Source organism: Nansenia antarctica (assembly GCF_963989245.1).
Source record: "Nansenia antarctica genome assembly, chromosome: 1".
Lineage (NCBI taxonomy): Eukaryota > Metazoa > Chordata > Actinopteri > Argentiniformes > Microstomatidae > Nansenia > Nansenia antarctica.
In genome coordinates this window covers 91,549,642-91,562,059 of record NC_137674.1, presented here as the reverse complement: position 1 = coordinate 91,562,059, position 12,418 = coordinate 91,549,642, and the positions used below count along the sequence as shown (strand labels likewise).

The 12,418-nt window shown below is 42.6% G+C and overlaps 1 protein-coding gene across 1 annotated transcript in view; it reads right to left on the bottom strand.

Annotated features, from left to right (window-relative positions):
• Nucleotides 1-1,679: 1,679 nt before the first annotated feature.
• cdh24a (cadherin 24, type 2a) overlaps nucleotides 1,680-12,418 on the bottom strand; it is a gene marked incomplete at both ends in the record, with an annotated part of 18,199 nt that continues 7,460 nt past the window's right edge. The window contains 9 exons of the mRNA XM_080527216.1: nucleotides 1,680-2,534; nucleotides 2,920-3,349; nucleotides 3,465-3,657; nucleotides 5,336-5,641; nucleotides 6,108-6,225; nucleotides 7,149-7,270; nucleotides 7,433-7,569; nucleotides 7,850-8,106; nucleotides 9,575-9,759. Coding sequence (XP_080383342.1) covers nucleotides 1,680-2,534; nucleotides 2,920-3,349; nucleotides 3,465-3,657; nucleotides 5,336-5,641; nucleotides 6,108-6,225; nucleotides 7,149-7,270; nucleotides 7,433-7,569; nucleotides 7,850-8,106; nucleotides 9,575-9,759 — 2,603 coding nt within the window. The remainder of the gene's footprint in view (nucleotides 2,535-2,919; nucleotides 3,350-3,464; nucleotides 3,658-5,335; nucleotides 5,642-6,107; nucleotides 6,226-7,148; nucleotides 7,271-7,432; nucleotides 7,570-7,849; nucleotides 8,107-9,574; nucleotides 9,760-12,418) is intronic.

Below are 12,418 nucleotides of genomic sequence, written 5' to 3'. Positions count from 1 at the left end.
GGGAATGAAGTACTAGAATATATTATCTGTCTTGGTTAAAGTAAAGTATTCATGTATTTATTATAAAAAGTATTTTTTGAGGTATATGGCCTGTCTCGTGTCCTGTCTTGACTACATTTTTAGTCAATTTTATTCCCTGAGAGCTCAATTTAATGACGGTTATCATTATACATTAGCCTCATATTTTGTAATGTGTTTGGTATTTTGATGATGATATTCAACTCATCCTTTCTCCTGTCTAATGTCTAATTAATCAGGCGTAGAGAGTCCATTTAGCTTTTTACTATTTCTTCATTAAAAAACAATTACACTACGCCTAATTTTCTCTCCAAAGTGTTAACGATTTGTTGTCAAATTCAAATAGAATTGCCATTCAGATGGTTGATTTAATTTCCCCTAGTGAGTAAACAACCGGCCTGAGTCCAACAAACTCTTTGGCCAATGGTCCAAAGCCTGTTATGTTGCCTTATCATACTGTCATTGAAAATAACGTTATCATTCTAAGAGCTCATTCCAAAAGTATAATGAGTTATGTTGTAGCCAGAGTAGTGGAAATGAGGCAGACAGCACTTGCAGACCAGATTTCCCCAATCTCTTCATACCTGCAGGGAGCATTTTCTGACTGGTGTGTGTAGTAAAGTTATGAACTGATGAAAAGGATCATGTCATACCAGTCCATCATGAACTGTGCATATGCCCAAAATAAATTAATCAACTGAATCAATTTCATGATAATGTAAATGACAAGCATGACAACAACATCTCCAACACAACTATTTAATCACCAAACATGAGAGATTTGATTTGTCTTAATCAATGAGTGGATTAGTCATCTGTAAGACAGTGTCTCTAAGAGTGAACTTTGCGTGGTGTGTGTGTGAGATCCAAGGAATAATCATATTTTCAGAGGTTGATACAGTATTAACATACAGTATTAACATCTTAATTTGTTACTACAGTAGGAAATATTCTTAAACTACAGTGTCATTTCTGGATCAGTGTGCAAATTGCATAGTGTTTCATAGAATTCTACTGCAATGATATTGTTGACTAATTGGTATTTAACAGAACATATACAGTAAGTCTACTGGGCTGTAATCGGAGCATCTTTTATTTTACAGTGAATATGAGTTTCTCTCAATTTTCTGAAAGGCTCTGTGAAAGTGTAATGTGTAATGTAATGTGTGTGTGTAATTTAGGCATACAGTATGCATGTCTGCTCTTTAGAATTGCTTTAACGCAGAATCTCCAATTCTAATTCACGTCTGAATGTTGCATTTCAGAGCCACAGTGTTCAAAGTGAGAGTGCCCCTATTAAACTATCAATATTAAACATATCACAAATCCCTTCCATATTTCATGAGGCCTATTTTCAAACAATGCAGCTTTCAGGGCATGGGAATCAATATTTCAGAAAGTGAATTTTTCATAACTTTAGCTTAGAAAGCCTAGATAAGTGCATTATTAATATGAGTTACAGAAGGAGTGTCTAAAAGTTTAGAAGGTGTACATGGACCTACTTGCAAGTCTTTGCTGTGCCTACCCAGCAAGCTGGAAGTCTGTCAATGAAAGGAACATATGAAATGCTCTCTGAAAGTGTGCATATTGGCCCAATATTGCTTTTAAATCACATCAGGTTTCCATTATTTTCTCTCTTTCTATCTTCAGTTGTTGATTTTCTAGAAATCCCACCTGTTCTCTTCTTTTTCTCTGTTTGCACCCTCTTTTCCGCTTGTATCATTAGCATCCGTATCCTGGTCTCCTACTGTAGTCTCGTCCTCCACTGACCTCTTCTCTTTCTCCTTTTCTCGTTCTCTCTCTTCGATGAGCTCCACCAGCCTGTGAAACTTCTGGTCTAACTCGTTCACTCCTCCTTTCCTTTCTCTCTCCTCCTCTCGCTCTCCCTCACTCTCCAGGGAACTCAGCGACTCAGCCCTTGAGTTGCCGCCCTCAAACTCGTATGTCTGCAGCGAGTCGTATGGTGGCTGGAACAGGTCGAAGGTCACCTGATCCAGACGGAACTTCAGGAACTCTTCCATTCTCAGGGGCAGGGAGTCAGCCCCTCCCCTTTCAGACACCAGGTGGCGCCCAGGTCCCCACCCCCTGCCGTACCCCATTACGCCCACAGGGAGGGGCAGTATTTGTGGAGTCAGGTCCCTCCTGCCCACAGCATACATGTCCAGAAGCTCCACCCCACCCGAATACAAACCACAAGTACTCCCGGTCACGGGTATCCCTCCAGCGCTTTGATTCAGTGACCCCACGATACTATATGTGTCCCCCGGTGGGTTAGCTGGCATCTGAACACCATCAATCTGGCTAATGTCATTTTGGTTGTTCACTGAGATCGGAGGAGAAGAGGAATCAATATCATTGACTGCGGAGCATGGTGCTATGGTGTGGGCCGGTGTCGGCTCTGACTGGCCCCCCTGCTGCTCTGATGAAGAGCTGCTGTGAGTCTGTGTGGAAGTTCCATTCAGGTCAGGGTAGGTCAGAATCAGTTCTTCATTTGTCAGTGCAGATTCAGGCTGTGTCTGAAGGAAAAAACATGGTTATTTTGGGGGGAAATAACAACAACAAAAACATTACCATAACTAGGGCTGTCAGTTGGTTACATTTTTTGCCAAGAAACCCAGTTGTGGTAAACAATGAATGGGGTAGAAGTAGAGTATGTTACAAGTTAACAATAAAATGATGGCTTCTAAATCAAAAGTGCATTGCCATTCCCATTGAACAAAAGGGTGCCAATTGTTTGTTTACTTCTCACTCTCAATAGCTGTACTGTAACTACTTGTCCTTGGTTTGAGAAAGCAAATATTTTCTTTCTCCAAAATTAGCATTAGTTGATTACTCTTTTCCATGAATCGATAAATCTGTTTAGTCCTTATCACAACATCCAAATTAAAGTTAATATCTGACCCTATTTGGTCCCTGAACCTGATTCTGCTGGGTTTCAGAGATGCCTTCACCGCCTCTCTTTTCCTTCTTGCTGGTATGAGCAGTCGTGTTCCCTGATATGTCTCTGCTAGAGGAGCAGCACGTCTCCACAGGTCTGATGATGGGAGCAGCTCCAGGCTGCTGCAGGAGATCAAAGCTCCCCTGGTTCTGGATGACTTGTGAATTAGCCATGGGATTTCCAGGGTGCCCATAGGTCAGATGTGTTAGCTGCAACCCCCCAACCTGCAGTGGCCCTTGTTGGCAGTCTGGGAGAACAGGCAGGGTGTGGATGTTGTAGCAGAGGCGTCCGTGCACGGGGGCAGAGCCTGGCCGCCTGGGGTCCAGAGCAGAGCGAGGGTTCCTGCTGCAGCTGTACGTCCGCACCCTTGGCTGATTCTGTTGGGTGTACCATCTGTGTTTGAAAAGATTAACATGAGGCTTGGATCACACAGCCACACACTTGCACGCAGGCAATTGCGCTCACACACACACACGCACAATCAGGTACACACGCATGCTAAACTCACATGTTCCCAGTGTCCTGCATGCACTGTACCCTGTGCATACTCTGGAGCGCGGTGATGTCAAAGGCTGCAGTGTCCGCCTCCCCTCCTCCCTCGTCATCGTAGGTAATGATGTTCTCCCTCACGTCATCCTCCTCGAACGGGGAAAGGGAGTCTCGTTTCTGATGGCGCAGCGAGAGCGAGAGTGCACACACCACTTGGGACGGGGGAGAAAGAGAGGCACATCTACTCAAACACCACACACTGCAATCACAGACAGCCCAGAAAAAAACACGAGCCAGATACATGTGTACAAACAAAGAAATACACAGATAGATTATTAGACAGACAGACCGACAGACAGATACATAGACAGACAGACAGATACTATGCCTGCATGCATACACATAGGCATAAATATCCAAGCCCACTCCTCTCCTAGACTGGTAGTTCTTCATTTAACTAATTGTGTTCTTTCATGCAGAGCAGATTGATCTTCAAACACAGATTTTACAACTAGAAAAAGGAGTTCCAGAAGATTCTTTGTGGGCTTGCAAGTGTTATTTTGGTATTTTTCAAAGATGTTTTGATAGATAGATTTCCTGAGTAGTTGAAAGAAAGTGAGATTGATAGATAGATCGATAGATGAACAAAGGTTCTATAGATGAGAGAAGGACAGATAAAGAGGATAGATAGAGAGGAGGATAGATGAGAGAGGGGAAGTATAGATATATCAACATTTGGAGGTTAACCATGTCAGAAGGTTAGATAGAATGTTGTACGGTTGGGTAGTTCAGTGGAGAGGGTAGAGAGTTGAGTGGTTGAGAGTGGTAGTGTGTTATCATTCTATCAATGTGTTCTGCAGGTCTCCTGTTGTTTTTATTCAAGACAAGACTTCTTTTACTTCTTCTTTTTATTAGTGGGCTTGCTTCGGCAAGAAAAACAACAGGAGACCTGCAGAATACATTTATACTGTATACCCAGTCACATATTTAATTTGTTACAGTCAGAAAGTGACATGTTTTCAAAGTCATTGTTAGAATTGTAATGGTATTATAAGTACTCCAGTACTCTTGGCAAGTACCCAAATGTAAGTACTTGCACTTGGTCTGAAAAAAAGTGGTATCGGTACATCCCTATATTTATACCTCCCCTCTCTCATCTATCCATTCATCCATCCAGTCAAGCAACCTAACCAACCAATCTTACTTTATTTCAATTACCCAGAAATTCTTCATTAATCCCGATGAAAGCTTTCTAATTCGTATTAAACCTTTTAAACTATTAAGCTTTTTGTAACTACAAAAACTCTGGTTAACCAACTAACTCTACCACTGTCAACCAACCAACTCTCTACCCACTCCACTGAGCTACCCCAGGCTCATCCTGGGTATCTATCCTACTGTATCTATACCTCTCTTTCATCTATCCATTCATACATCCAGTCAACCAACCTAACCAACCTATCTCACTTTCATTGAACTACCCAGAAAATCTACTTCAACCCTGATCAAAGCTTTCTGATACATATTACATCTTTTAAACTATTAATTAACTCAAAAAACTCTCATTCTATCCAACCAACCAAACGATCTCACTTTCTTTCAACTACCCAGCTAATCTTTCGATCTATCAAAACATCTACCTTTTCCACTACCAAAATAAGAATTTGCAAACCCACAAAGTTTCTTCTGGAATTTTTTTTATTTTTTATTACTCTCTGGCAGATTTGCGGCTGGGTTGTGGAGAGAAATGAAACACTACTACTTCAGCTAGGAAGCCTTCAGGAAATGAAACACTACTACTTCAGCTAGGAAGCCTTCAGGAAATGAAACACTACTACTTCAGCTAGGAAGCCTTCAGGAAATGGAAACAAAAGGAGTTGAGAGTCTCACCCAGTAGAGTGGTGACGCAGGCTAGCAGCGCCAGCAGAGTGACCAGACTGAATATGAGCGACGGGGAGGAGGAGGGCAGGGGCAGACACACGGTGTGTTTCTCCCAGCCCCGATCCTTCTGCCTCCCCCGCTCCTCGGCCCGCATCCCCCCGCTCAGGCAGGGACACACGGTCACGGTGACCGTCCCTGTGTTGGTGAGGCCGGACGCCCCGTCCCTCAGCACGATGGGGACGTAGAGGGGGAGGAAGGAAGAGAAGCCTGGGAGCAGCTGCAGGGCCGACTGGAGAACCAGGCTGGCCGTGGCCCCTGCAGTCAAGAGCAAATCAAATATGCGGCATAGAAGTAGAATGAGTAGAAGAGACATGCTCCCTCAAACCATGGCAATCTATCTGGCTAGTACATTCCTTATTTGGCTAGCGCTCAGAGTTACTGTTGCTAGCACTCATAACAATGACAAGTGTCTCCAGTTATGTTTACATTTTGTAGTTTGTGAAGTATGTACTTTCATAGCATATTGAAGGTTGTTAAAGTTAACCCTGTAAGGTTGTTAGAGTTGCAACAGTGTTGAATGCATATTGAGTAGAACAATCATAGAGATGTATATAGCGGGTATTCTAATTCTATTTCTGTGACAGTCCTTATCTAACAGTAAGAATTCAAATTGAAGATTTAAGGAGGGCTGGGCGTTGAAATGAGATATTGAACATAGCTAGAGGGTACCCGTACCCGTGCCCCTGCCCATGCCTGTGCCCCCTGGTACTGTACAACCTACCTCCACTCTCCCTGATGGTGAGGTTGAGGGCAGAGCTGGACCCTGGAGGGATGCTGAAGTGGACTGTGGTGTTCTGTCCTCCCTGGTCCTTATCTATGGCCCGCACCACCTGTACCACCTAGGAGACAGTGGGGAGATGGCTTCTATTGAGGCTCAATAGAATTCAGCCAATGGCTGATCACACTACAGGGCCAACCTGAACTGTAATAATAATAATAATAATAATAATAATAATAATAATAATAATAATAATAATACATTACACTTATATAGTGCTTTTCTAGACACTCAAAGACACTTTACAAACTGAGAAGATTGAGTAGTAACAATAAAAAAGAAACTAAAATAAATAAAAGAAAGTATAGGGCCTAATTAAGGTAGTGCTGGGGACACACGGGAAGGGGAGGGGGAGATGGTTAACTGGTGAAGGCGAGCTTGAAGAGGTGGGTTTTGAGGGCCTGTTTAAATGTTGGGAGGGTGTTGGCCTGTCTGGTGTGGTTGGGGAGGGCGTTCCAGAGGGACGGGGCTGTGGCTGAAAAGGCCCTATCACCCCAGGTCCGGAGTTTGGTCCTGGTGGTCTTGAGGGTGGTTCGGTCGTCAAACCTGAGGCAACGGGAGGGGGTGTGGAGGGGGACTAGGTTGGCAAGGTAGGAGGGGGCCAGATTGTTGATGGCTTTGTAAGTGGTGAGTAGGTTTGTGTACCGTGCCAGTTCCAGTTATTTTATTTTTCACATTATTTTTTCAAGCACTGTTACAGCAACTATTGTGGATGCGTAACCAGACCAGTAAAGCCCAGTAGAGCTCAGCTCTCTTCAGCTCTGTTTGGCTCTGTAGGGTGATTTGGTTGCTATCAAAAACAAATATGAAGCAAATATGAAGAGCCGATGTTGCATAGAGCAATTTGCTGATAAAAGGAGAAGTTGAAAAGCAAAGAGCAGAAATCAAGAAAAAGGGTCCAAATCAACATTATGCTAATCAGCACCAGAGGCTCTGTTCTAAGATTAGGCTAACTGCTAAGGGTAAGTGTTACTTAGCACTGACCTGTCCTGGGGAACTAGAGTCGCACACAGACGTGGTGTACTGCCTATCCAGCTCCGGCGCATTGTCATTCTGGTCCAGAGTCTCTATGGCAACCACAACTCTGGTCACAAGGTTGGGTCTGTCTGTAAAAGAAGTGAATGATAAGAACGTCACATGTTGAGTTTAACCTTGACTTTATCATTTCCCATTTCCTTGCAATCAGCCTAGAGCGAACAGCAACAGATAGCAGTAAAACATGTCTGCCTTGCTGAGCTGCAGGGCCTGGTACTGCCTGCTTCGTATACCTCTCTGGGCCGCGATGACACTGATGTTATGCCACTGCTCCCTCTCTCGGTCCAACTCCATCACCGCCGTGATAAGACCATTGTCAGAAGCAATACGGAACAGGGCCTCGGGGTCCGAATGGGGATCGATGGAGTACCTGGGAGAGACGGAGAGAGAGAGAGGGGAGAAAGAGAGAGAGGGGAGAGATTGAGAAAAGATGATGATGTGCGTGAGTCAGTGAGTGAGTGAATGAGTGAGTGTATGTGAGAGTGAGTGATTGAATGTCTGTGTGTGTGAGAGTGAGTGTGTGTGTGGGTGTGTGTGAGTGAGTGAGTGTGTGTGAGAGTGACTGTGTGTATGTGAGAGTGAGTGAGTGTGTGTGTGTGTGTGTATCTGTGTGTGTGTGTGTGTGTGTGTGTGTGTGAGAGTGAGTGTACCTGATGTTGGTGCTTTGGCCCGTGTCAGGGTCCACGGCGGCAACGCGGCCCACAGAGCAGACAGGAGGGCAGTTCTCAGACACGTCCAGGCGGTACCGGGACCGGGAGAAGCGCGGAGGCTCATCAGCGTTGAGGACCATAACTCGTACGGTGGTGCGGTCCTTAAAGGGACCTCTACGTAGGAAGCGTGCGTCCATGACAGGATTCACCACTTCCACAGAGAAAGAGAAAGAACTGCGGCTCTCGTAGTCCAACAACTGAGGGAGAGAAATGGGCTTTTAATTATCTTTTTTTTTTTTACACAATTTATTTGATTGAGACCCTGTCACTAATTCCAACCTATCTATCCTATTGTACATACTGTACATACGTAAGCTATCTATCCTACTGTACATACGTACAGTGAACAACCTATCTATCCTACTGTACATACTGTACATACGTACAGTGAACAACCTATCTATCCTACTGTACATATGTACAGTGAACAACATATCTATCCTACTGTACATACGTACAGTAAACAACCTATCTATCCTACTGTACATACTGTACATACGTACAGTGAACAACCTATCTATCCTACTGTACATACTGTACATACGTACAGTGAACAACCTATCTATCCTACTGTACATACTGTACATACGTACAGTGAACAACCTATCTATCCTACTGTACATACTGTACATACGTACAGTGAACAACCTATCTATCCTACTGTACATACGTACAGTGAACAAGTGCTCATCACACTACTTTACATACGTACAGTGAACAAGCGCTCATCACACTACTGTACATACGTACAGTGAACAAGCGCTCATCACACTTTCAAACAGAAATACTTTCTTTCTCCCCTCTCTTCATCATGCCCCTTTATACCCTTTGCTACATCATTAATTCTCTCCATTCACTCAGTCAATCTATCCCTCCTTCAATCTCTCTCATTTCTTTACCCTCATCTTACATACTTTGTTAAAGGAAGTGTTGGAATGTTGCTTGTGATGGCCCCATGTACTGAACACCGCTCACAAGCTCACAAGCCATTTTCCGGTTTTCTGATTGCAATTCAACTGCACGTCGAGAGTCTTTCATTTTTCAATTACTTATGCATAAATTCCGGGGCTAATTTGTATACCTCTTGCTTTTCAGGCCAACCGTGGTGTTTTCACAAGAGTTATTCACGCTCTCTTCAGCACACACTGCAATCACTGCAGGCATGCAGAACTGTTCTGCGATTGAGACAGAAGAAAACACTGTTTCCAGTCTGATAATTTGCTTATTCAAAGCAGCCCATCTCCAGCGTTGATGAAGTATGATTGAAGTCTGCTGCAAACTGTACGCCACTAATCGCTGCCACTCCTCCCTCCTGCTGCTTTAAACATTTCCGCCTAGACATGTCAAGATAAATGTTTTTGCTTAATCAACATTCTGGCAAAGTGCCTTTGATCAGCCCTGCACTGTAACCCAGTGCGAGTAGGCCAAGTATTCAAATTGGCCAAGTATTCAAATTGGTATTTTTGCGCCATTGTGAATTCTGTTGGAGACTAAATTAATTCTGTGGGAGACTATCTGGATACTAAAGGAATTGTCTAGATTCATAGCTATATCTTGTCTCCGCCTTTCCCCTCATTGTACCCCAACCCAACATGATATATTCCTCTCTCTCTCTGTTGCTACTCGCAGTCTCCTCTCTCCCTACCCAGTCTCATCATTACTCACCTTATTTAGCACAATGACAGCCTCTTTGTCTCTTCCTGGTGTTATGTTAAAGGTTTCCCTCTCCTCTCCGTCCGTGATGCTGTACTCCAGCAGGGCGTTCTCTCCCTGGTCAGCGTCTGTGGCAGACAGGCGCCCCACCTCCACCCCCGGCGCTGCCAGCTCAGACACAGAGAAGGACCAGACACCTACAGGAGGGAGGGGAGACCAGATGACTGACCTGGCATGGCATGGACAGAGACCTTCATAATGATCATGGAGCGATAATTATGATGTCATTCTGGATGGTCATGGATGTGTGGCAATTGCTGCCATTTGATTGGTCAGGCGACCATTATGTGTTCCACCTCTTCCCATCCTAACCTCATGCCTGACGAAGGTCCGTGACCGAAGTGTCACTCTTTTTCAACTTTATGAAGACACCAAACACATAGAACAGAGAAAAGAAAATAGAGGGGAACGTTCTCAGGAAGACTGTTAGAGACTGTCTCAGGGAGACTGTCTGTAGTGTTAATGAAAACTAAATGTATTTGCATTGTTGCCAGGGAAGAGAAAGCCAGCATGCAGTGATCTGTGGCTGCGTTGGCATTTACTTGGCTTTGGATGATGTATCTCCACATGTCTCTGTGATGCCGTTATTGCATTCAGGTAATGGTTCCCCTCTGAGTAGAGTAGAGCCTCATATTTCATATTTCAATCTAATGATGCATGTTAATAATGCAATGCCTCCTGGGTTTTCTACATTTAACCGCATACCTATCTCTCTCTCTCCACAGATGAACATACCTCTCTCTCTCCACAGATGAACATACCTCTCTCTCTCCACAGATGAAAATAGAATAACAAATGTGATGTTTGTTGGTTTATACTCAGATAAAACATAAATGACCTACAGCGAGGTACGGTTGTATAGGAGGTGTTATACAGCAGTAATACATTAAGGAGAATGGGTGGTTTTAGTAGAAATGTTGTGTGGTTGCTCAGCTGGCTAAAAGTAATGTAGTGGAACATTTTAGGCAGAGACAACCAGAAAAAAGATATGAAAATGATTTAGCTAAAGCCCACTCATAAGTATAAGATACAAGCAATATCCTATACTACTGGCCTTGTTTATATATATATATATATATATATATATATATATATATAAACTCTCTACACATTATAACGTTGAAGTGGTATGTTTTAAATAAACGTGAGTGACAGGTGGAATAATAATAATAATAAAAAAGATATATCCTGTATGTACATATTGCATTTGGACATATATATATATGTATATATATATATAAATTAGACCTGTATGCACTGCATAACTGTACTGTATATTTGATTTGCACTGGATACACACACACACACACACTCACATCTTTCTCAGAGCGTTATATTCTGCAGTGATTTTACTGTCTATTGAAGCAGAAAGGACTGAACTTTAGATGAAATATTAATAGAATGGAATGTAAGGAAAGCTTGGTTGGGAAAATACTGACATAATCTCTCACTGTATTTCATGAGAACTTAGTCTCGATTGAACATTTTTTATTATTTCATATTGATCACAATTATGATCAAGCATGATTATGATGAGGATAGTCAAATAACTCGCTTGAAAAACTTAAAGTTGTTCAAGTTGCTTAAATTTAATTCAGGTTGCTTAAAGTTGCAATCCGTAATTGTTTCAACTCAAAAGGCCTCCCACAATATGAGTTGTGGAAGGTGAACATTGCATCAAAACAATACACAAGAGCTGGCCTTGTTTTAACCCAGCAGACACAATTACTCTGCATTCTGCTGCTGTTGTCAGGATGTATGTCTCAATATAAATATGTTTGACAGATAATGGTGGTATCCTATACATCTTGGACAGATCCTTTCTTCTGCCTTGGTTCAAGGTCACCAGTGCTTTTGTTTTCTTTTTAATGATGTTCCAAACTGTTGATATTGGCAAGCCTAATGTTTTGGCTATGTTAGTTTTTTTTCCCGATTCTTCCTTGACTTCCATTGACACCACTTTGGTCCTCTTGTTGACAGACACCAATAACAATAGCAAACTCCAAAGGCAAATGCAAAGTCTAGAATCAAGACTAGACACTGACAGCTCTGTTATGCGTGCACCAATGATGTGTCAGAACACACCTGACTTACCAGAAACAACTGTCAATCCAATTGGCCCATTACTTTTGGGTACCCTGAAATAGAGGGACTATGCGTAAAAAGTGTTGTAATTTCTAAATGGTGAAACCAATATCTACACAAATACCATAAAAAAAGAAAGCTGATAATCTCTCATTTAACCTCAGTAATTCAAATCAAAACAAACTTTTGGAGTGTAAAGTCAAAAGGAGAAATGTTTTTTCACTTTCCCATTACATACACATGGAACTATACAAGGTCTAATAAACTGAGAGCAAAACTATGTTGTGGCTTGACTAAAGCAAAACTGTTATGTACCTCTAGTGTGTATAGTGACAACTAGTGTTAGTGAAAGACTGTCAGAGTAAGGGCAATATTATTCATTTGGGGCAATCCTAATTTTGTACGCATTACATTTAATTTTCTCAAAGACCAAAACAAGGCCAGCCCTCATGTTTTGGTTTAAGATGCGATTTTTACCATCAACATTTCAAGCGATGGGTGGCTTATGGAGTTGACGGCACCTTTAACAGTATGAAGATCAATGACTACTAGAGATCATCTCTGAAACACTAGCAGAGTGCCACAAGTCCAAGATTGACACCCCTAAAAAGGTCATGTGACAAGTAATGCGCAAGTAATGTGCCTCACAATATGTGATTACAAGACATTTCATCATTATAATCACACATGCACTCATTCACACACACACAC